The 24,288-nt window shown below is 49.1% G+C and overlaps 1 protein-coding gene across 1 annotated transcript; it reads right to left on the reverse strand.

Moving 5' to 3' along the window:
* Positions 1-9,045: 9,045 nt before the first annotated feature.
* On the reverse strand, positions 9,046-11,093 carry DDIT4 (DNA damage inducible transcript 4). Its single transcript, XM_065894644.1, has 3 exons — positions 11,058-11,093; positions 10,678-10,933; positions 9,046-10,405 (listed from the first exon to the last, which is right to left on the reverse strand). Exons 2-3 carry the CDS (start codon positions 10,871-10,873, stop codon positions 9,912-9,914), a joined length of 690 nt encoding a protein of 229 aa, XP_065750716.1. The 5' UTR covers positions 10,874-10,933; positions 11,058-11,093; the 3' UTR covers positions 9,046-9,911.
* Between the last annotated feature and the right edge of the window lie 13,195 nt (positions 11,094-24,288).

Consider the following 24,288-nt stretch of genomic DNA (forward strand, 5'->3'; position numbering starts at 1 on the left):
CTCAGCCGAGCCGTTCATTAACACCTGTGGATTGCCAGGTCCTGGGAGAGGCATGTCTGCCTGGGCAGAGTGGAAAATCCCTAGCTGAGGAAAGGGCCATGGAAATTTCTTCTTAACGTTCTCCTTCCAGACTTGGACTTGCCCCAGAAAGCAGTCAAGCATTTGCCCAGTGCCCTGCAGGGCGGCCTCTGTTTTTCCTCCTGCCCCCGCCCCCAACCCACCCCAGGCTTGAACCCAGGGAGCAGTGACAGGGTGGGGCTGGGGAGAGGCAGCAGCTGGCAGCTGAGCTCTGCTGTAAAGAATCACTCTTGATGTCATCCAGTCCCACCCCCTCAGTTCAAAGATAAAGGAATAAGGTCAATGGCAAAATCATGCTAGACTGCGGGTCTCTCCTCTCCCGTTGAAGCTCATTCCGTTGCTCCATGTTCCTCGATTTCCTCATCTGTAAAATGGGAATAATAATAACAGTACCTCCTTCATAGGACTGGGGATATGTGAAGTGAGTTAAAGATGTAGAGATAAATATAAGCCCTAGGTGTGCCCTTCCTCTAGCCCCTTGGTGGAGTGTGCAGTTCCCATTCTTCCAGCTGCCAACTTCTGGGGGGACTTAAAAGAGGGTTTGAAGTTATCACCGGGGGCTGGCAGGTTCCAAGGAGGATTGCCCGGTGTTGTCTGTACACTGTGTCCACAGCACATCTGGCTCACATTTGTCCTGCTGCTCTTTACATGTCCGTAGATGCAATTTTGGTGAGTAAAATGTGTATTCACTTGACATTGTTAATGAAGTCACAGCATTGTAATATATTTGCTCAGTCCGTGATAGCAAAAGTCAAAATTTTTGGAGGCTGAGAATTGGTTAGGGGCCACTGGGGCAGGTTCTCCAGTCCTCAGCCCTTCTCTCCTGGGAACCCAAGCCCCTCTCCTGTCCTCTGAGATGTGCCAGCCCAAATCAGCTCTACTATTCTGTCACCAGCCCTCAGATTACCCCCTCCCCTCCCCTCCGAGGGAATGGGAATGTGGGCTGGGGGGAGGCCTAGGTGAGAGAATGAGAAAAGCTGCCTTCACATGCTCAGGGCTGAACTCTCATCCTTCCTCCTCTGGGAACCTGTCCTCACTCTGTCTCCAAATTCCTAGAACATATAGGATACTGCAGATCCATCGCCCTCATGCGGCTCTTTACACCTTACTACCTGTAGGCGTGGGTGCGGTGGGCTTGACTGTTGGGGTAATTTGGACCTGGGCTGAGATGTGGAGAGGCATAAAAGGGCCTAGAAGTATTGTGCACTGTTGGTGGGAATTTAAACTGGTGCAAATTGTATAGAAAACAGTATAGTGGTTCCTCAAAAAGTTAGAACTAGAATTATCATACGATCCAGCAATTCCACTTCTGAGTATATACCCCAAAAAAGTGAAAGCAGGGTCTCAAAGAGATTTGTACCCCCATGTTCATAGCAGCATCATTCACAATAGCCAAAAGATGGAAGCAACCCAAATGTCCATTGACGATGAAAGGTAAAGCAAAATGTGGTATATCCATACAGTGGAATGTTATTCAGCTTTAAAAAGGAAGGAAATTCTGACATTTGCTACAATATAATTGAACCTTGAAGACCTTGTATTGAGTGAAGTAAGCCAGGCACAGTAAGACAAATACTGTATGATTCCACTTATGTGTTGTATCTAGAGACATCAAATTCATAGAGACACAAAGTGGAATGGTGATTGCCAGGGGCTGGGTGGCGGGGGGGATGGGATATTGTTGTTTAATGGGTATAAAATTTCCATTTTGCAAGATGAAAAAGTTCTGGAGCTTGGTTTCACAGCAATGTGAATATATTTAACACTACTGAACTGTATACTTAAAAATGGTTAAGGTGGTAAATTTTATGTTATATGTATTTTATCACAATTTAAAAAAAAAGTGTTTGGAAGTGGCTCCAATGGGCCTCTCCAGGAGATGGCGGATTTGAGATGTCATGATCCTTTCTGTCCTTCTTTTCTTCCATACATGTGCATTGAGAATTTTCTATGAGCCAGGCACTGTTCTAGGCACACAAAAAATGTAGGCTGACATTCTGTTAGCAGAGACAGACAATAAATAAAATTTGAACCAAAATGCTCATGGCTTCTCTTTGCTTTCCTTTACTTAGTGAAAAATTTACCATATTTACACTAAATGGGACCCTAATTACGGAGCTATAATTTATGTTTTAAAACTTCTAGAGCTCATTTTATGTACTTTATCATGTGTGTTAAAATTTTTTTAATTGAGGTATAATTTGCATACAGTAAAATGTGCCCTTTTATTAGGTGTTCAATTCTATGGATTTGAAAAACATGTACTTAAAAAACAGTTTTATTGATATAATTTACATACCATAAATTTCACCTATTAAATTATATTAATTTTATTATATTAATTATTATATTACTAATTATATAACAGTTATTATATTAATGGTTTTTAGTAGATTCACAGAGTTCTGCAACTCTGTGAATATACTAATTTAGAATATTATCATCACCCCAAAAAGAAATTCTATACATATTAGCATTCACCCCCAACTCCCCCCAGTCCCCCAGGCCTAAGCAACTAATCTTTCTATTTCTATGATTTGCTTATTCTGGACATTTCATATCCATGGAATCATACAATATGTGGTCTTTTGTGATTTGCTTCTTTCAATTAGCATAACGTTTTTGAGGCCCATCAAATGTGGTAGCATGGATTATTACTTCATTTCTTTTAATTGACAAATAATATTCTGTTATATGGGTATATCATGTTTTGTTTATCCATTCATCTGTTGATGGACATTTGGGTTGTTTCCACTTCGATATTTTGAATAATGCTGCTATGAAAATTCATATATAAGTTTTTGTGTGGACATATGTTTTCATTTCTCTTGGGTATATACTGAGAAGTGGAATTGCTGGGTCATATGGTAACTGCATGTTTAACATTATGAGGAACTACCAAACCATTTTCCAAAATGGCTCTACCATTTTACAATCCCTCCAGCAATGTATGAGGGTGCCAGTTTTTCCACATCCTTGCCAATACTTGTTCTTATCCACCTCTTTGATTATAGCCACTCTGGTAGTATGAAATGGTATCCCACTGTAGCGCTGATTTACATTTCCCTACTGACCAGTAATGTTAAACATCTTTTCATAAATGCTTATAGGGTGTTCGTATATCTTTAAAAAAAATTTTTTTCACAAGTTTTTTGTTTTGTTTTTTTTTTGTTTTTTTGTTTTTGCTGCATTGGGTCTTCATCACTGCGAGTGGGTTTTCTCTAGTTGTGGTGAGCCGGGGCTACTCTTCCTTGTGGTGCATGGGCTTCTCATTGCGGTGGCTTCTCTTGTTGCAGAGCATGGGCTGTAGGGTGCGTGGGCTTCAGTAGTTGTGGTGTGTGGGCTCAGTAGTTGTGGCTCACAGGCTTAGTTGTTCAGAGGCATGTGGGATCTTCCCAGACCAGGGATCGAACCCCTGTCCCCTGCATTGGCAGGCAGATTCTTAACCACTCTGCCACCAGGGAAGTCCCTGTATATCTTCTTCGAAGAAATGTCTATTCAAATCTTTTGCTCATTTTTTAATTAAGTTGCAAGAGTTCTTTATGTATGCTAGGTGAAAATCACTTATCTTATATATGATTTGCAAAATATTTTCTCCCAGTCTGTGAGCTGTCTTCTTACCTTCTTGATTATGTCCTTTGGAGCACAAATGTTAAAATTTTATTAAGTCCAACTTGTTGATCTTCTTTTAAACTTGTATTTTTGGTGTCATATCTAAGAAATCATTGCCTAATCCAAGATCATGAATATTTACTCCTATATTTTCTTCTAAGAGTTTTCATAGTTTAGTTCTTCCATTTAGGACTATGATCCACTTAAATTTTTGTATATATATACTTTTAAAAAATTCTGGTATTAAGATATAATTTACATTCAATAAAATTCACCATTTGAAGTATACAGTTTTGTTTTGTTTTTTTTTTAAACATCTTTATTGGGGTATAATTGCTTTACAATGGTGTGTTAGTTTCTGCTTTATAACAAAGTGAATCAGCTATACATATACATATGTTCCCATATGTCTTCCCTCTTGCGTCTCCCTCCCTCCCACTCTCCCCATCCCACCCCTCCAGGCTGTCACAAAGCACCGAGCTAATATCCCTGTGCCTTGCGGCTGCTTCCCCCCAGCTATCTACCTTACTATGAAGTATACAGTTTAATTAGTTTTATCTTATATACTTTTAATCCTTCTGTATTGGGACTTCCCTGTGGTTCAGTGGTAAAGAATCCGCCTTCGAATGCAGAGGACATAGGTTCGAGGAACTAAGATCCCACATGCCGCCGGGCAACTAAGCCCACGCGCCACAACTACTGACCTTGTGCACCTCAACTAGAGCCCACCAGCCGCAAACTACAGAGCCCACGCGCTCTGGAACCCGCACACCACAACTACAGAGCCCAGGTGCCCTGGAGCCTGTGCGCCACAACTAGAGAAGAGAAAACCTGCACATCACAACTAGAGAGAAGCCCACACACCACAACGAAAGATCCCACATGCCTCAACGAAGATCCTGCGTGCTGCAACTAAGACCCGATGCAGCCAAAACTAAATAAAATAAAAATTTAAAAATCCTTCTATACTGTTAGATTTTTTTCCCCCTGGGAAGTTAGGGATAGGGAAAATTGAGTGTGTGCCCATTTTCTCTTTTTTCTTATGCCCCACAGTTTTGCTTGTAAATGTATGTGTGTGATTATGTGGGAGCGTGTGTGAAAGAGAGAGAGAATTTTGATTTTGACATCAGCTTCTTAAGGATTGCCACTTACTTTGGCTTTCTCTAGCAGCTCCATGGACCCATTTAATTATATATAGGTTGAATGAGTGAATGCAGTAATCAAGTGACAGTCTATCAGTGTCTGCCCTCAGAGCCATCAGTACCACATGGCCACAGATGTTTCCATGCAGCTGCCCATTGTTGGGACTGAGATGGAGACTCCCCAGCTGGGCCCATGTGTGGACGTGTCTGGGTTTAATGGACTGTTTTCTAATTTTGATTCCTTCATAAAGAGCCCCCTTTTCAGGATAATTACAGAGTCCTGTAATAATCTATTACTTAGGACTGGTTTCTGTTCCTCATGTTTTCGCAGCCTTCCACTGGGCTGCCCCAGCAGCATTGGCCACCTCCAGCAGTGAAAGCAGGGTGAGGCTGACCAGGACACCTTAACTGAGGAACCAGGAGAGCTCAGTGGATTGAGTGAAAGGCCCAGGAGGTAGGAGACCACACTTCCCATCTTAGCCCTGCAGCCCTGCTCTCTGAGCCACTCTGAGCCTTCAAATTTCCTTCTGAAACATGAGGTAGAATTAAAGGAACCTTATCTAGGGTGCTTAATATACACTGGGCTTAGAAAAATACCACTTAGAAGTGAAGCAGTCTGAGCACATTAGCTCACAGTGATGTTTTTTACCAGAATTTATTAAGGTTACATATTGACGTGACTGTTGTCAAGATGATGACTTTTGAACGTTAGAGGAAAGGCGGACCAGAGGTGAGGCAGTCAAAGGTGGTCCCTATCACAGGGTGCCTGTTCCACCGCAGCCCAGGCCCCCCATCTCTTGCCCAGCCACTGGCTTCCTCTGCCAGTGGTGAACTCCAGTTATACCTTTATATATTGAATACATCATTTCCTCACTATTATCCCCGTTTTACAGAAGAGAAACTGAAGGTGACTTGCTCAAGGTCATCGGCTAAGAAATGTCCGAGCCGGGATTTGAATACAGATTTCACTAACTCTACTGCATGGTGGTCTTACGCATTAAGATACCACTTCCGTTCTAGGAGCTCTATATTCCTCTAAACTAGGTGGCAGGCAGAGTAAAACAATGAAGTGTTTGTACCCTGCCCTCCTCTCTCCTTAGCCTAGAGTCTGAGGCTGGTGGGGGAATCTTGTATTGTCTGAGTCCAGGGAGAGGGAGATGATCAAGCAGTCTGACAGCCAGGCTTGAAGGGAACCCAGGAGAGGGATACCAAACAAGTGCATACAATGAGATTGGAAAACTGCTGAATTTTCTACACAGCAATTGTGAAGGATGAGGCTGGGTGAGGCAGAGGGGAGTCATAAAAGGGCTGGAACTTGCTCTGGGCCTTAAAGGAAAGGAAGGGTTTTCAGGCAAAAGAGGGGGATCACATCCCTGGTGGAGGGTACTGGAATAAGCAGAGTCTGGGGCTAGAGGAGGGGGCAGGCCAGGGGAGTGGTAGAGAGTGGTAGAGGCTGTCAGCCTGGGTAGGGTGAATAGGGCCTGATACCAAAGGTCTTCAAAGGCAGGCAGTGGAATCTGATAATAGGGAGCTATGGTAGGTTCTCCAGTAGTATTCTGTTGGGGTGGGAAATAGAACTAAGGGAGGGAGGGAATCCTATACAAAGGGAGGGAATCAATACAAATTTTATAGGCTAGAACGATTTCTGAAAGCATTTTCCAAAATTGGATTTTATGTGGAAGTCTCATATGCTTTATTAACTTTCAGTCTTAGCAACAAGGGAGCCTGTTCCATCTTCTCTTCAAAAGCCCAATACCTAGGACAAAGCTCCCTGCCACATCTTAGGAGACAGAAGAGCCCTAATCTGGGGCTCTTTCTGTCCTATTTGGGGGGATTTTCTAGGTCTTTCTGTCCTATTTGGGGGTATTTTCAAGCCCTGTGAGGATGAAGAAAGGCAGTCTGGCCTCAGAAAAGGGCATCTTAGCTGAGACTTCGTGGGACCCCAAGTTTTCCTCCAGCCTCGATCTGACCATCCAAGAGAAGGAACTTAGGAGCAGAAGCAAGAAGAACTACAGTTCTGCAGCCCATGGAACGAAAACCACAATCACAGAAAAATAGACAAAATGAAAAGGCAGAGGACAATGCCCCAATTGAAGGAACAAGATAAAACACCAGAAAAACAACTAAATGAAGTGGAGATAGGCAACCTTCCAGAAAAAGAATTCAGAATAATGATAGTGAAGATGATCCAGGACCTCGGAAAAAGAATGGAGGGTCGAGAAGATGCAAGAAATGTTTAACAAAGACCTAGAAGAATTAAAGAACAAACAGAGATGAACAATACAATAACTGAAATGAAAAATAGACTAGGAGGAATCAATAGCAGAATAACTGAGGCAGAAGAACGGACAAGTGACCTGGAAGACAGAATGGTGGAATTCACTGCCGTGGGACAGAATAAAGAAAAAAGAATGAAAAGAAATAAAGACAGCCTAAGAGACCTCTGGGACAACATTAAATGCACCAACATTTGCATTATAGGGGTCCCAGAAGGAGGAGAGAGAGAGAAAGGACCTGAGAAAATGTTTGAAGACATTATAGTCAAAAACTTCCCTAACATGGGAAAGAAAATAGCCACCCAAGTCCAGAAAGCACAGAGAGTCCCAGGCAGGATAAACCCAAGGAGAAACAAACCCAGACACATAGTAATCAAATTGACAAAAATTAAAGACAAAGAAAAATTATTAAGAGAAGGAGCTGAGGGTGCTTGCTGCTTCCCGGTCTAGGAGAGGGTTAATGCTTACCTCCCCATCTAGCTCTTGCCTCCAAACACCAATGAGACTCTCTGTTCTGGAGCCAGACACGGCTTTTTGTTTTCCTCTTTGGGGGTCAGGGAAGCACAGCCATGAGCATTGGCCCTGATCTCAATTCCTGGGAAAGTGCCCCCAGATACCACCCAAGTGTGGAGCCTGCTTCATCCTCACCTCCACCGTGAGGGGCTGAGAGTGGGCAAGGTCAGCCATGGTCAGAAGAAGACCATCATTCAAGGGCTTGGGCCTCTGTTTACTAATCTGTAAAACTTCACTAACCCCCGCCCTACCCACCCCTCCCAGGGTAGCTATTAGGAGGATGTGCTAAGAAGTAAGGGCTCTTAAAACTACTCTGGGCACCCTCTTCCTTGTTACCACCATTTTCAAATCTAGTTCTAAACAGTTCATTCATTTTGGGGAACAAGTCATCTCTACCAAAGAGATGCGAGTCTTCTAAACCATCCCAAAGTTCAAGACCCTGTGTCAGGATCCTGGATGAAAATGCAGATTCCTGGGGCCCTGCCCCGGACACATGTGGTCAGAATCTCCTCCAAGGCAGGGAGATATGTGTTTAATTCAGGCCCCAAGAGATTTGAGTATACAATCAAGTGGAAGAACTACTGTTTTACAGTTGGGCAAACAAGGCCTGTCTGAGACCAGGAAGAGAAACAAGGGAGATAACAACTCTCCAGAGGCTGGTGTGGGAGGACTGGCCGAGTCACTGGGAGGGAGGAGTGGGAAGAGCCTTGGCCTTCATCTGGCCCAATCCCAATTTCACCGATAATGAAATTGGGGCCCAGAGAGTGCGATGAGTCCAGGTCACCGAGAACATTCATGAAGATAGGCCTGTAGTCTCCGGGCTCTTGAAGCCCTCACCACACCTCCTACATATGTTGTGTGTTTTGCTCCTGCCTGGAGGTCATGCCCCTCTCCGAGCCCTAGGTTCTGTGTCTAGTCAGAGGCTTGAACCAAGTTAAGTCTTTTTCAAACTCCCTTTCTTAATGCTCCTGCTCCCTAGCCTTTTCATATCCAGAGATAAAATGTGTAATTTTCACTGCAGAACAAATAGAACTGTGCCTTTTTTCACAAGGAAAAAAGCCTCTTGCCGTCCTTTAAGTGCCTGGAAGGACCTTGGGCTCAGGAGTCCTTTGTACCAGGCCCTTCTAACCCAGGGCAGCCAGGTGAGCTCTTTCTACTGAGACTGTGGCTCTGAGAGGTCTGACTCACCCCCTATCTTCCAGGGCTTTCCAGTGCTTTCCCTTGGTAGCCTCAGCCAGCAGAGCCAAGGGAGCCTGCGTTCTTGACACAGATGGCACTCAGTCTACATATGTCCATGACCAAGCTGGCAGGCAGCCCCAGAAAGGGACAGAGAAACACACAGCTGCACCAGGGCGTGATGAAACCCACCTTTTCCAGCACCCATCCCCCTCCCTTTTATTTCATGGCACTGATGAGAGGCAACCGTTTTAACAAACATGATTTTTTTTATTAGAAAAGTAAAAAATATTGCATAGGTCTTAATACTTGAACATCAAGTGTATTCATGAACAGCGAGTATCTTCATGTAAACAGTTCTAGATGGAAGACCCAGATGGTACTCCTCTGGGGGAGGGGTTCCAGCCCCCACCCCAATCAGCCCCATCCCCTCACAGTTCAACCCTTCACTACACATCCGGGGATGGGCCACACGCAGCTCCCAGGTGTATTTTTTCTTCAAGTGTCAAAGATCCCCAAGTGATCCCAACACCCACCCCTTCCTCCTCTTACATTCATGCGTCTGTAAGATAGCTGCCTAGAACAGGTCAGTAGTGAAGCTCCAATCAAAAAAAAAAAAAAAAGATACAAAAACAACAAAGAACAAACATTTGGTCCCTTCAGACCATGAGATACACAAACCACCTCGATGGCCTCCCCCCCCCCACCAGAGCTGGCTACCGTGAGCACACATCCCTTGCGGATGCCAGGGCAGCCCAGCTGCTCTCATGGCTCTGTCACACCACTGTTGTCTTAACTGTCAGTAACAATAAAAATAATAAGGTACATGCTACATACACATCCAGCCAGAAGCCTGGTTGGCCCCTAAGCCTTTGTTTCATGCTACAGTACTGAGGGGCAGCGTGTGAGCCCAAGTGGGAGCCACCTGTCCACACCTCAGTGAGCTTCCTAGGGAAACACCGTGTTCCCCTCACCTTGACCTTCCTCCCCGCAGGTGGCTGTTGTCAGTTTTCTAACGACAGGCAGCAGTCCCTCAGCTTCTGCCTGCCAATGTCCACCCCAAAAGTTCAACTGTCTCTGTCATGGGGTCAGTATCGGCCCCCCAGACCCAAGTTCAACACTCCTCAATGAGCAGCTGCTCTGAGCTGTACAGCTTCTTTTTGATTACTCGGAAGCCTGTGCTCAGCGTCAGGGACTGGCTGAAGCCAGGGACGAAGGGAGAGTTGGCGGAGCTAAACAACCCCTGGATCTTGGGCCAGAGGCGTGAGTCCAGGCGCAGCACGAGGGTCAGCTGGAAGGTGGGCACAAGGCTGGGGTCGAGAGCCAGTTGACCCACGCTGTGGCAGCTCTTGCCCTGCTCTACGCAGACGTCTAGCAGCGCCCCCCGCAGGCCGCACGGCTCGCTGTAGGCCAGGCGCAGTAGTTCTTTGCCCACCTGGCTCACCAGCTGGCTGGGCATCAGCAGGCGTGCAGGGCGCCGCGAGCCCAGCCGTGCCTGGGCCAGGCTCTCCTGCAGCAGCTGCATCAGGTTGGCACACAGGTGCTCATCCTCGGGATCGCTGAGCAGCTCAAAGTCGGGCAGGGACACCCCATCCAGGTAAGAAGAGTCTGCAAGGGAAAGCACGTAGGGGAGGGAGTTAGAGCAGCTCTGAACGGGGAGATGCTGTTTCGCTAAGAAAGCAGCACTCCTTTCCACTCTGTGCCTCAGTTTCCGCCCCACTCTCGTACCCTATACTTCAATGCCCCTCCTCTGCCCGCCTCCTTCCACAATCCGGATTCTGATGGGATAGGAAGCCAAAGTGGCTTTGACTCCTTCCAGCGCGGTGCCTTCCCACCTCCCCGGCCCCTCTATTCGCGTCCGGCTCCCGCCCACGGCTTACCTTCCTCCGGCCCAAAGCCACTGTTGCTGCTGTCCAGGGACTCGCAGTCCGAGCTCTCCAGGCTCGCGCAGCGGCCAAGCGCCTCTTCTCGGGCCGCCGACCCCCAGGCTGAGCGTGGCGGCTGATCTGGGGTGGGAGTTCGGGACAAGGACGAGGACGAAGAGGACGACGAGAAGCGATCCCAAAGGCTAGGCATGGTGAGGACGGACGCCAGGACGTTTGCAGATGAGCTCAGGGTACTGGAGCGCAGAAGACGCTGTAAGACAAGAGCGGCGCGGGCCCGGCGTCAGTCTGGGGGCTGCTCCAGACTGAGAGCGCTAGGATCCCCACGGCTGAGGCCTCTCCGCGCAGCGACCAGCACACAGAGAAGGAACACTCACCAGCTACTGCGGTCAGCTAGAACTGGGACAAGTGCGTGCGCGAACTGGTGCCAACCCCCGAGCTCTGCCCGGACCTGTCCCTTCTCCCCACCCGCAGCTCCCCCTCGGCCTGCCGCGGTCCCTAGTACCAGCGCAGAGAGACCTATAAGGACTAGCGGGGAGAGGCCACACCCCTTCCGCGCCGCAGCCCAATCCAGACCCGGGAGTGTGGCCCACCTCGACCAATGGGCTCTGGGCGCACGTTCGCAACGTTCTCTCCTGCCCGGTGACAGCCGCCTGGCCCCGCCCCCCTTGGGCCCCAGAAAGCACCCGGCCAAACCCGCGAGCCTCGGCCACGCCCCCTTTCTGGAAAGGGATCCGCGGCGGCTGCAGCTGCCAAGGTCCCCGAGGGCGGTCGCGGCAGGGGAGGATCTAGGAAAGACTTGTTTATTATAGGGTCGTATTGCTGGGGGAGGGGGTAGGCCGCGGCCGCAAGGGGTAAGAGGCAGGGGGAACTTGAGGGGGGCAACAAGCAGGGAAGACGGTTGCCCCCAGCGTCTGAGAGCCTGCGAGCTCTGGGCACAACTGGGCGCACAAGTGGATGCCAGTGGGACGGCGGCGCGGGGAGCAGACGTTAATCCACCGGCCCTTGCGCACGTACCCCACGCTAACCCTTCTTTACGAAGGGTCGGGTTATGGGTCCAAAGACTGGGCAGCTCCGGGCACCGTGCTCCCTCTTCCCGGCGGCCCCACCTGCCCGCCCGCTTGTTACTCTACAGCCCCAGGGGATGGATTAATTGGGGGGGTGGGGTCCGCTCCCAGCCTCCAGCTGCCTCCAAGGAGGGGGTTTGGGAAACGTGGTTAAAAGACTATTGATGGGCCCCGGTTCCTAGCGCTTGGTTCTGGAGCTGGGAGCCATATCAGAGGGACACACTGACCCACCCGCCGACCCTAAGGACAGACAGAGGTGCGGCTGTGCCTCCCCGGCCCGCTGCGGCCGAGAGGCCCCGGGCGTCCGCCGGGTCCTAGCGCCCCTCTTCGCCAAAACGCTTTGTGTAAAAGAGCCGGAGAGTTGCATCAGGACCGAAGACCTAGATCTCCGGAAAAGCCCCGGAGTGAAATCGCTATCCCCTGTTTCGTCATTCAGGAGGGGCCACAGAAAATGTGACCCGACGGCGGTGCTCGAAGACTGACAGAGATTGCTGAAGGTGGGAAGGGGATCGGACGGATTCGACCTTTATTTATTTAAAGATATATCAATCTGGGTCACAGGATCCTGATGGAAGAGAGAACCAAACTTACATCAGACGCTCCCGTCCCTGGGAGGGCCAGAGCCTAACCAGATCAGACTGGCGGGCGTCTCCTCGGGGTAGATTTGCGCGTGACAGAAGACACTTGCCGCCGGAAGAGTCCGGCCGCTGCCATCCACACCCCCTCCCATTAAAAAAAAGAAAGAGGCTGGCCCGTGGGCCTTCTGGGCAAACCAAGACTTAGAACTGTGAACGACCAGAATCAAGCCCTGCACCCCATCCCCTTTTTCCAGATGGGTGAACCATCTCTGGAGACAAATTTATGGATAAAAAATAAATTAGATGACTCAGATTAGGAGATATCGTAAAGACTGCTGCAGAATAGAATCGTCTGTTAGCTGCTGGGGCTTTCAAGGCCTGAACACTGGCCCTTTCTTCCTATCCTCCAAGCTCTAGTCACTTGCTGGGAACCTTAAAGACACCAGGTCTTGGCAATTAGGTGAAGTGCTTGGAGGACTGAGGGTAGATGACATCCTCTTGAAATCACCCTTTACTGAGGTGGGAAGGAAAGAGTTGGGGTGACCTGTATGGGTGTGTCTTTCTGTCAGGACTGAAGATCAGGGAATTAATCCATCAAGACCATTCACTCCTCCCAGGCTGACTGGGCTGGGGACATCTGAGACAGCAGGATATAGACTTAGGGTGTTTTTCTTCTCTCTCTCTCCGCCGACCCCGCATGAAAAAAAAATTCAGAAAAATGTGGAACACTAAGAAAAATAGAGGTTTTTAAATAGAGGTTTCAGAAGCAAAAGAATCCAGTGCCATTTTGGAAAGGCCAGTCTACTAGGAATCATTCATTCATTCAATAAGTAGCCATCACGGAAGAAGTGTGCTAAACAGCTTTTCCATTCACTGTCTCATTCTGTTAATAAAACAGCTTTTTATAACGGGGAAGGGCTATGTTAATGGGCACTGGGTAATTTTGTTTCTTTTCAAAAGAAATCCATTAATGTTGTTGTCTCATCATTTTCAGAAAAGGACAGGCAGTCTTAACCCTGGAGGTTTTTCCCAGAGGAGAGAGTGGGCTATAGGGTAAACAACCACCTGCTAGGAGGCCTGGCTGCAGGGGGATGAAGGTGGAGGGCTAAATGGCTTCCCGACTGAAACTCTTCACCCCTATGAAGGAGGGGGGAAAAGCCCCATACAATTGTCTGTCAGGAGAACCTTTGGATCTAGAAGGGGAGTTTCCTAACTGTTAGCCCCTCCGAGGAGCTAGGGTGGAGGGTCTTGGTTCATCCTGTGAGGTGAAGGGCAGGATCCCTTCCACATGGCTGGGGCTGGAAAGACATGGTTACCATCTCACACACCTCTCTCTGCATCGAAGATGGGATTGGGGGGGGTCCCAAAAGTGGTACTTGCAAGGAGTGGGCAGCTTCATCTCCTAGCCTCTGAGCCAGGCCTCTTCAAATCCTTCAAAGATCCTATGAACCCTGCATTTGCTTCTCTCCCCCTCAGGCTTAGGCTGGCTGCAGGTCAGGCTTGCCTGGACATGCTCCTGCCAGCAGCCTTGGAGACGCAGCTGTGGCATCCCTTCCTGCAGGAAGCCTTCCCCAGTGCCCAACCCAATACACCATCCCTTAGGTGCCCCCCCTCAGGTCATCCTCACACCCCATGCACATCTCTGTTAATAACTGTTTCCCCTTTAGTCTTCTCACCGGACTATGAGCTCCCTGAGGGTGAGTTCTACTCTTCTTTTTTTCTTTAATTTATTTATTTTTGGCTGCATTGGGTCTTCGTTGCTGCATGCAGGCTTTCTCTAGTTGTGGTGAGCAGGGGGCTACTCTTTGTGGTGCGCTTCTCATTGCAGTGGCTTCTCTTGTGGCGGAGCACGGGCTCTAGGCGCACGGGCTTCATTAGTTGTGGCACGGGGGCACGGGGGCTCAGTAGTTGTGGTTCACAGGCTCTAGAGTGCAGGCTCAGTAGTTGTGGCGCACCGGCTTAGTTGCTCCGCGGCATGTGGGGTCTTCCTGGACCAGGGCTCGAACCAGTGTCCCCTGCATTGGCAGGCGGATTCTTAACCACTGCACCAGCAGGGAAGTCCGGTTCTACTCTTCTTAACTTCCAGTGGCTAGCACATAGTAGAGTCTCAGTGAATATTCCTTGGATGAATAAATGAATGAATGGATAAAGCAAGAAGGTGGATTTTCCCAGAACTGCAAACCTACATCTGGATTCTCAGGATCTGGGTGGCCTTTGGGGTGAGCCTTCAGAAGAACTCCATGCTACCTTTCTACCCCCTTTCTCACAAGTGCTGCCAAGAGTGTTGGATGTATCTGAATATTTCCCTTCTTCCTCAGCTCAGGTCAGGAAGTGGGCTTCTAAGGCAACCTAATTCTTCCAGTTTGGGTATAGTCGGCAACCCCAGGAAGTTGGGGATAGAGGTTCATTGTGCAGAGAGCTGACTTGTGGGAAATCTTTTAAAGTAATTAGTACTTTCCCTTCAAGTGCCTTAAAATACTCAAAATTTTTTTTATTGAGATGAAATTCACATGTAAAATTAAACTTTTTAAAGTGAACAAGTCAGTGGCATTTAGTACATCCACAGTGTTGTACAACCACCACCTCTATCTATTCCAAAACATCTTTATCATCCCAAAGGAGACCCTGAACTCACCAAGCAGTCATTCTCCTCAAAATACTTTTGAAGTTTATATTCCCTTGTTGGTGGGAGTAGGGTTGCCCCTTTGCACAACTCCAGATGGCACCACTACCATTCGAGTCTGTGCATTTACATGTGTCTTCTGGGGAAAGCACTCCTAACATAGACACAATGTGCAACATGGAATCTGTATCAAGACGACCCTGATGGGGAGATGGCTGAACTCCCAGCAGGAGTGGGCTAGTGTCATGTCTCCAGTGACTCAGGCCTCTGAAGTTGGTAACCATGCCCCATGTCCCAGTCTCTGTGGCCAGAGCCATGCCTGTGCAGAAGCTCTGCCTCTTCTCAGGCTCTGCTCTCTTCCCGTAGGACTCACAGCAGCCTGCAATTTCAAGTCAGTGAGCATACACTCCAGGCCACCTGCCCCTCCCTGTTCTGGCGGTTTCTGTCCTGTGCACCGGTTCCCAGGACCTCAGTCTGGCAAGTTGCCCCAGTCGGGTGTGGGGAGTTAAACCAGATCTTGGGGTGGGGGTGTGTTTCTGGGAACCCCAGAATTCAGGATGGGAACCCCTGAAGGCCAGCCAGCATGCCTGCGCGGCTCTGCTTGGGTTGCCTCCACAGCCCTTTGGAAACATGTCATTGAGGGGAGTGGAAGTGGCAGGAGGCGCCCGGGTGGTGGGGAGAGGGTGGAGTGGTGGTGGCACGTGGGGACAATGAAGCCAGCAAAAGTGTTCCCAGGACTCCTGTGGCTTTTTTACTTGAAAAACAACAACTTGGTCAGAATGGCAAGCTTATAAGTGCACCTGGTTTACTAGGAAGGCTGTGAAAAGCTGTTGACAGCTGAGGGCTTTAGCAGGATTTTGACTGTGTTATTGGAGGGAGAGTTAAAAATTCAGTGGGGAATCTTTTTGCAAGTGAAGCTGCTTTTTGAAATGGATATACTAACAATACATTGTATTGTGCAGCCTTTCAAAGAAGCTTTTGAATTATATTATCTACTTACACCCGAAGGAATGAATATAATGCCATTCTACAGAAAGCAAATTGAGGCCCAGAGTGAGTGTCCTGGAATCCTACCATCAACTAGGGGCTTTCTAGCCTGATTGATAATTAGAATCTCCTGTGGAGCTTGAAACCCACCTCCCCAATCCCCATTCTGATTTGGTAGGTCTGAATGGGTCCCTTTTGTACAAAGCTCTCTGGGCGGTCCTGATGCTTATCTTTAGTTGGGATGTCTGCAGACTGACCTGTCAGGAAGAAAGGTAGGCCTTGGAAAGAACGCTGGCTTGGCTTCCCAGCCTCTCTGTGGTTTGGGGGTGGGTTCGGGGCAGGTGAGATGGCACACAGCTGTGGAGACTAGGCCCACCTGTGGTAATGGTGCGCTCACAGCCAGCCAGTTCTAATGGGCTCCTAGGTTTCACAAGAAGTCATTTCCTCTGGGGACAGGGCAAAGGGCAGAAGGAACCCCACCAAGGGCTGGCTTATTAAACCACCATGACAAAGGTGGAGCTAGGAGGGTAGCCTGAGTATCCTGCCGGAGCTCAGGTTACCCCTGCAGTGGTGAAAGGCACGACGGCCTGCCAGACCTCCACTGCTCCCCCCCCGCAGCCAGAGTTGTCCTAGGGATCCAGATTCCAGGGCACTGTCTCTCTTTTCTCACTAACACACTGGACTGCCTCTCAGGAAGGAATTCCATCTGCAGGGTCAGCTTTTGGCCAGCTTCTCAGAATCCCTCTTCCACCCTAGCTTCTGAACTCTTATGAGGGAAGAAAACAGTGAAGTGGAGGGAGGCTGAGGTAACACCCCTCTCCAGTTAGTACCCAAAGCCTAGGCTAACTGGCTTTCCGAGGCAAGCCCAGGCCCTATGAGGGGACAGGAGTCAGCTGACCTGAGTTCAGGCTATTTGGCTGCTAAAGATGAACAGGGTTCCGAGCTGTGGCCTGAAGCAGCACCTAGGAAGCGTAATGTGTCTTTGAAATCCAGTATTTTCATTACAAATTATTATTTTTATTACAAATAATGCAATCTTGCATTCTATTTTGTATTTTATCCGTGTATGGAAATTTGTGTTAATTTCGGTAGCAAACTTTAAAATGACTTAACACTTCAATTACTTAATCTTCCCTGCCCCCCGAAAAACCCTTTTTAACAAAAAAGATACACTGCGTTTATCCTGTGGCTTCAGACACTGTTTGGATTTTCATACCCCAGTTTTGAAAACCCAGAACTAGAGAATCTCAAGGGCCTATTCAACCTCCACAAAGATTATAACAAAGAAAAACCGATTTCAGTTCTATGGAGCTCCTTTTCTAAAACTCCCGGGGTGGAGGGCAGCCCATAGGGTGGTGGACCATCTGGAGGAGGCCTGCCAGAGAAGGTAGAAACAGACGTCCCAGTTCCAGCCCTTTCAGTGTTCTCACTTTTTGAGGGTTTCCAATTGCCATATATCAAAGCGGGGGAGGCAGGGTCAGGATGAGCTTTGTTCATCGAGGTGGGGGTGGGGCGGGGGTGGAGGGATGACAAGGATGATCAGAAGCTGCTACAGTGGGGACAGCCTGAATCCAGGCTTACATTTGCATAGCGTAGATGAGACAGGCCTCATCAGTGCCATTGTACAGGTAAGAAAACAGGTTCGGATAGGTGCAGGGACTTGCCTAAGGTCACATAGCCAGTCAGCAGTCTGGAGCCGTGACTCTAGATCTAGGCTGATTTCCTTGATTCCAAGCCCCTGACACTTAGTTGGGAGCCAAAGGGACTGTATGGCTGGGAAGGGGGGCAGTACACGTTGGGGAGCGGTGGTGTAGAACAGGTGGAGTGAACACCTGGAGTCGATATGGAGCAATTGACAGAAAACTTTCTCTGCTGGTTAGGCTCTTTATCTGATGAGGCTCTTCCTCCCCGTGCAGAATTCAGCAGGGCCCAGCAGCGCTGACTCAATGGCAAAGCTCACTGTCGCCATGGGGTCCCCTTCAGCTAGACAACCGCAAGCCCAGAAGTGACACTGATTCTGTCACATCCTCCTCCAGGTATCCTCCCTGAGAGCTCAGGAGGGCCCATGTGGGAAGTGGTGAGCCAAAAGAGGAGCCTCTCCCCGCCCCCAGCTGTAACGTTTGTAACCCACAAAGGACAGACTTTGGCGTAGGAATCCAGAAGCTACGAATGAATCTTTTTGTATTTAAAAATCACACGCAGAGAGACACACAAAAAATCTAGATTTCTACCTTCTGCTCTGAGAAGAGGAGCACACAAGAGCTGAATTGACTTCCCCGCTGTGGCTGGTCTGCAGTGGGGCCAGCCGGGATGGGGGAAGGGAAGACCCCCTGCTCCCTCTCCTCTCCCCTCCCGCCCCCCACCCTCGGCCGAGGTACGCCTTCAGGGGAGCCGGGCAGGGGAGGTGACAGATGCTGAGCAGCTGACTGGGGAAGTGGGGGTCTGTCTCCACGGACCCCCTGGTGTGTGTTGGGACGACCGGGGACGTGACTTGGAGAACGTGCGTCTGGGGGACGAGGTGGGGGGAAGGAGGGAAAGTGAGACAGGGGAGAAGGGCGGGACTAGCGTTGACCCCGCCCACTCCTGGGAGGAAGGAGACTCCTCCCACCGTCCGAGAGGAAAGCCGCCAGGCTGCGGAGATGCTGAGCTCAGCGCTTTAGTCGTTGGGCTGCTGGGTGGGGGGCAGGGCGAGCGGCTGGCGCCTTTCTGGGGAGGGCAGAAGAGCGGGGAGAAGGGGAGGGAGGAGAGGCTGAGGAGGCCCTCACAACCCTGAGGCAGTAACTGTCCTCGGGCCGGGTCCGCTAACAAAGCCGTCTCTGTTGGGGTGGGGGAGGCCTCCTGGGTGCACGCAGAACCTTATGGGGGTGGGCGGGGGAGTGTCTGTGAGTCACCACCCTACACCCTGACTTAGGCCCAAGAACCCACGTCAGAGAGGCAGAGCCCTTGTGCCCTCTGACCCCAGGATTTGTTTGGTGGAGGGAGTGCAGGGAGCAGTGCCTGCTCCTATAGGGCTGCAGGTCAGAACTGCCCGGGCAGCTTCCGGGGACTTTTATTTAAGGCAGCCTTATAAAAAAGCAGGGAATATCAGCTTGGGAGGGGAAGGAAGAAAACCCTTTAGACCTACTTGGCACAAATGGTTACCCGGGCCAAATGGATGGGTGGCTATTTTTGAGCTGACCTACATACCTATTTGCCTCTTTATCTTTTTATTATCACACATAGTTATTATGGGAGCTTTTCTTTAGCACTCGGTGCAGCTGCTGCATTTGCTGAGGGCTGCACAATGAGGCGTGTTGCCTCATTCTCCCAGGAAGTTTTAAGAGTCTCTGGCCCAGGGAAGAAGGACATCAATAGGCCTGCAGAAGCTTCACCAAGTTTTTTACCCAAGGAATGGGATCTGAACCTGGATGCACCACGTCCAGAGCTTGTTAGCCTTGGAGGCCAGGAATGATATTCAGATTTGGCAACAATGTCCCTGGGTTTTGCCCAGGCCGGCCTAAATGGGCCTCATTGCTTGCCAAAGTTGACCTGTGGTCCTGCAGCCCCACACTATGGCAGGTGGGGCTTCCCTTCACAGATGGAGAAACTGAGGCAGAGATGAATTGTGGACAGAACTGGTTTGGGATTTTCTGCTTTGATTGTGGAAGTAACTCTGTTATCTTAAGTAGAAACAAGGAGAGCCTGGAACTTTCTATTTTACTTTTGTTCAGCTTCACTAAGGCCTCCCTCTCAAACCTTTTGATAGCTCCCCACTGCCTTTAGAGCAAGTCTGGCTCCTTACCTTGGCCTCACAAACCCCCAGGGCTGGCCCTTGACTATCTCTAGCTGCACCTCCCTCCCAAAGCCAGGAGGGGAAAATCACAGATGGTTCTAATTACCTCTGAAACGCTCTTAAATTTTCCATAAAGTACAGTATGCCTGGCTTTGTGTATACAACTTTGCACAGTAATATGTATGTAGATGTGCAAAATATATACAGCCATGTACAGTGGATCATAAAGAGAACATCAACAAAGTGTAGGCGTATAATTTACAGTATTTTTAATCACTCTAAAGAGACACACATAGACGTGGAAGTGAGACTGGCAGAGGTGACAGCAGATTTCTGTCTCCTCCCATCTGGTGCCCTTTCTAGGGCATGAAATCCTTGGCCCCTGGGGAGGAGAATGGGGGCTGCTTGCCCTCCTTAAAATGCTTTTTTGGCTTGGATTTTTCTTTCCAGGCTGGTATAATTGACTTCACCCAGGTGCCCTGTGCCCCGTGGGATGCTTTTCCTCTGTGGTCTCAAGTGTCTTCCCTTCCAGCTTGCTCCCATCTTCACACAGATTACTTTTCCCAGATGCCCTTCTAGCTCCTTCTGACTCACACTCCAAGCTTGTCTCAGCTCAGGGCCCTCCAGGAGCCCCTTTTGAGCACACTTGCGAAGCTCCATGTTCCCTGGCCGGGGAGTGCAGGGCCAGGGAGTCCAGTCCCGAACTGCTTGCCTTTGAAGCCAGTGCTCAGTTCCCAGAGCTGTGGATGTGTCGCTCTCTTCTCACTTGATGTATATTGAAATTATCCTATCCTGGGTCTGATGCTCCAGCAATTTGTAAACTCTTTCAGAGGTCACCTATTTTAAATCTTTAAACACTCACCACCACAACTACCCCCAACATACACACACCCCTAACCTCTATATGTTAGATACATATGGTATATGCTCAACAAGTATTCGGCCCGGAATCGAATGGCAGTAGAGCTTGCCTGTGACTCAAGGTCAATGTGATGTCAGCGAGAAGTCTCCCTTGACCCCTATCAGGCAGTGGGGAACTCTACTTGCCCTGAACTCTGATAGTGTGTATTATTATCACAGAAAGTTAAAACTGAAAGAGGTATTTCCCTTCTTGTCAGATGAGAAGATTAAAGGGGAAGTGGCCTGGAATGGGAACCAGATCCCATGGTCTGCTGGCTTCACTGGCCCTCTCTCCTGGTGGCCTCATCCCTTCTCCTCTGTTGTTTCCTTTCAAAGTACTCATCCCATATGTAATTATCCATGTATTTATCTGTGTGGATGTACAATGCCTGTCTTTCCCATTAAACTGTAAGCTTGCCAAGGTCTGTATCTGTTTCATCCCAGAGCTCCAGTGCCCTGCACAAAGCCAGGTCCCCAGAGTTCCCAACACATATATATGAAAAAGAAAATGAGTGTCCATGTGGCCTGAGAACCTCCTTCTACTTCCCCAGGGCAGCACTGAGATTGGCTCAACAACTGCGGAGTTGACAGGCCTAGTGTTCCGTGTCAGGACCTCCAAGGCAAACACCCTGTCCTGAGCTTAAGACCTAGGAGGGGAGATAAGACACCTTGTGAATAACCCTAATGCAAGGAAAACAGCTGAGCTGGGAATGATAGTCAGACTTGGTGTTGCAATCAAGCAGTGGTGTGGGAGGCAGATCAGAGGTTCGAGACCTGAGGCCAGGAACCAGTTAGATAGTGATGGAAGAAAACTGAAAAAAAAAACCCACCTTGAGTGTCTGTGGCAGGATAACAGTTAAATAAACTATAGTACATCCAAATCATGGAGTATTATGTGGGTGTTAAAAAGAGTGAGGTCAGTTTTGGAAAAATGCCCGATACTTTGTTAGGCAAAAAGAACAAGTTGCAGAACAATTTGTAACCTCTAATCTCATTTTGAAAGAAAAACAGAGGACATTCCCCTGCAGACACACACTTACATGTGCAGAGAAAACATCTAGAAGGATACTGGAAAAACTGCCCCCAGAGGTTATCTCTGAGGGATGGAGGGGTGGGAGAGGCTTTTAGTTTTTCACCTTATTTCATTTTTTTTTTTCAGGTTAAAAAGTAAGGTTACCTTTATTTTGCTTTGTAGAAACACTGGAAATAGGATTTTTTAAAATAAATTTTATTTATTTATTATTATTTTTTGGCTGTGTTGGGTCTTCGTTGCTATGCATGGGCTTTCTCTAATTGTGGCGAGTGGGGGCTACTCTTCGTCGTGGTGCGTGGGCTTCTCATTGCGGTGGCTTCTCTTACTGTGGAGCACGGGCTCTGGGCATGAGGGCTTCAGTAGTTGCAGCACTCGAGCTCAGTAGTTGTGGCTCAGCGGGCTCCAGAGTACAGGCTCAGTAGTTGTGGCGCACGGGCTTATTTGCTCTGCGACATGTGGGATTTTCCCGGACCAGGGCTCGAACCCGTGTCCCCTGCATTGGCAGGCAGATTCTCAACCACTGCGCCACCAAGGGAGCCCTGGAAATCAGATTTTTACCATGAGCTCATATTACTTTCACAAGAGGTTTTTGTGTTTTGGCTATTGCAGGATTGCGGATGGGGTTGGGGGTTGGATAAAGAGGTGGGGTGGGGCTGCAGCAGTGGAGACCCACTGAGAAGTACTGCAGCTCCTAGACAGATGGGGGAAGGGTCTGGGAAGGCTCTGTGGTTCCAAATGGGGAGAAGTGAGGATGGCTGTGGAAATGGAATGTGGGAAGCACAGGGCAGTGTAGGGAGGCTCATTCAAGATGACTGACCTCCACAGTGCCTGTGACCCTGGGTAGGGGACAAGGAGCCCAAGACCAGGAAACCTTAACTTTTGGGAACAAGGGCAAGGAAAGGAAGGAGGTCGACCTTTAGGACCCTACGGATTCCTTGGTTGTTTCACCATCCTTTGGGTACAGACCGTTCTGGCTGCAGCTTGGAAACAAACAGAGCAAGGAGGGGCCAAAGCCAAAGGCGGCAGGGGGAGTCTGCCTTTCGCAGGGCCCGGCGGTGCCGCCTGGGTCTCTGCCTTCCTCCTGCTTGTTCTTGTGGGCTCACGTCCAGGCTTGGGTGAAAGGCCAGGGCTTCTGGCCCCTTCTGGAGGCGAAGCCCCTGACTAGGATCAGGAGCAAAGGAAACCAGAACAATGCTGTTCATGGAGAGATTGGGCGAGAGGGAGCTGAGTTGGGGCAGGAGAAGTTTCTTGGCTCAGAGAAGCCAATACAAGCCTGGAGAAGGTCAAAGATGAAGAATGTTCTGTGATTTCTAAGACAGCAGCTCATTTATCTCAGAAACACTTGCTCTGAGGCTGAGTCCAGTGGTAATGCTGCCACCATGCAAGCTGGGTAAACCCTCCTCAGAGGCACTGTGTTTGGAGTCATATCTCCATGTCTCCCTCCAAAAGTTCCTGTGGAAAGGCAGGAGCGAGACGTCTGCCCAGGGCCATGGGGCACTTTCATGGGGGTCTATTCAGTCAGCACTCCAACCTCCTAAAGGAGGTATTCTTTTACAAAGCAGGAAACTAAGGCTGGGGAGGATGGTGCCTTGCCCAGGACCACATGGTTAGGAAGTGTTAAAACTGGGATTTGAAACTGGGTGTGCCTATGTCCCACTTATAATTTGGTTGCTTGGAGCTCAGAACACATTTTCCCAACAAAATAATGCTGTAAGTAGTGGTTTGGTTGCCATGATGGCCGAGCTCACCCAGGGTATAGCCGGAATTAATTCTATGTTTCACTGCGGTTGTGGATGAATCAGGCTTCTGCGGGCTAGCCTGGAAACCCACAGAAGAGGGAAAATGCATTTCAGGGTGTGCCCGGCTGGGAACTCTTGCCCTCACCATAGCGCCTGATTCAGGGCAAGTAGGGAATGTGGTGGCTCGGGGAGCGCTTGTCCATTTCCAGAGCTCTTCCAGCAAGCCCTGGTGAGTTCTAGCTGTTCACCGGAGGGGGCAGAGCTCTTGGCAGGTTTGGGGTTTCTAAGACAGGGAGTGTTACGTGAGAATGTGCACTGATTTTCAGACTCTGACCATCTTAGGCCTTTCTCTTTCTTCCTTACACTGCCTCTCAGCTTCCTGCAGTCATCTTCCATCTTCTTCCCCTAGGGTGGAGCACTAAAGGCAAGATCTAGGGTTTATTTTCACAACGAAATCTGATGTCTGCCTATGAAGTAGGTGGGTGATAATGACTGCACAGGGTTAGGAGTGATGGAGATCAAAGCAGCTGTTGAGAGAAGTAAGGATCCATCAAAGCTTTTAGAGTGACTTCAGGGAGAGCAGTCGTTCATTCAACAAACATTTGCTGTGGGTGTGCTGGGCACTGTCCTCCTTCCTTTCATGGCACTTCTGTTGCCAAAAGAATCCTGGGAATGACTGACTGTGGGTCTCAAACCCAGAATCTTAGCATTGGAAGAAGTCTTTTTCCAGATGGAAACTGCAGTCATTCATTAATTCAGGAAGGTCTAACTGTCAGGCTAACTACTGAGAATACATAAAGCCTGAAATTGAGATCCAGAGGGAGGTTGGAAGTGACTTGCCCAGTATCTCAGTCCAGGGTCCCCGTGCCTGGACTAGTACCTGCCCCTTCTGGCCACAGTCATGGCCTT

The sequence above is a fragment of the Phocoena phocoena genome, chromosome 16 (genome assembly GCF_963924675.1).
Source record: "Phocoena phocoena chromosome 16, mPhoPho1.1, whole genome shotgun sequence".
In the NCBI taxonomy this organism is placed as follows: Eukaryota; Metazoa; Chordata; class Mammalia; order Artiodactyla; family Phocoenidae; genus Phocoena; species Phocoena phocoena.

What these genes read in the sequence shown, in the direction of transcription:
- DDIT4 (XM_065894644.1), bottom strand. Translation starts at nt 10,873, where the DNA reads ATGCCTAGCCTTTGGGATCGCTTCTCGTCGTCCTCTTCGTCCTCGTCC. An exon ending in TGGCTTTGGGCCGGAGGAAG is followed by an intron (nt 10,406 to 10,677) that starts GTAAGCCGTGGG and finishes TTTCCCTTGCAG; the next exon opens with ACTCTTCTTACCTGGATGGG.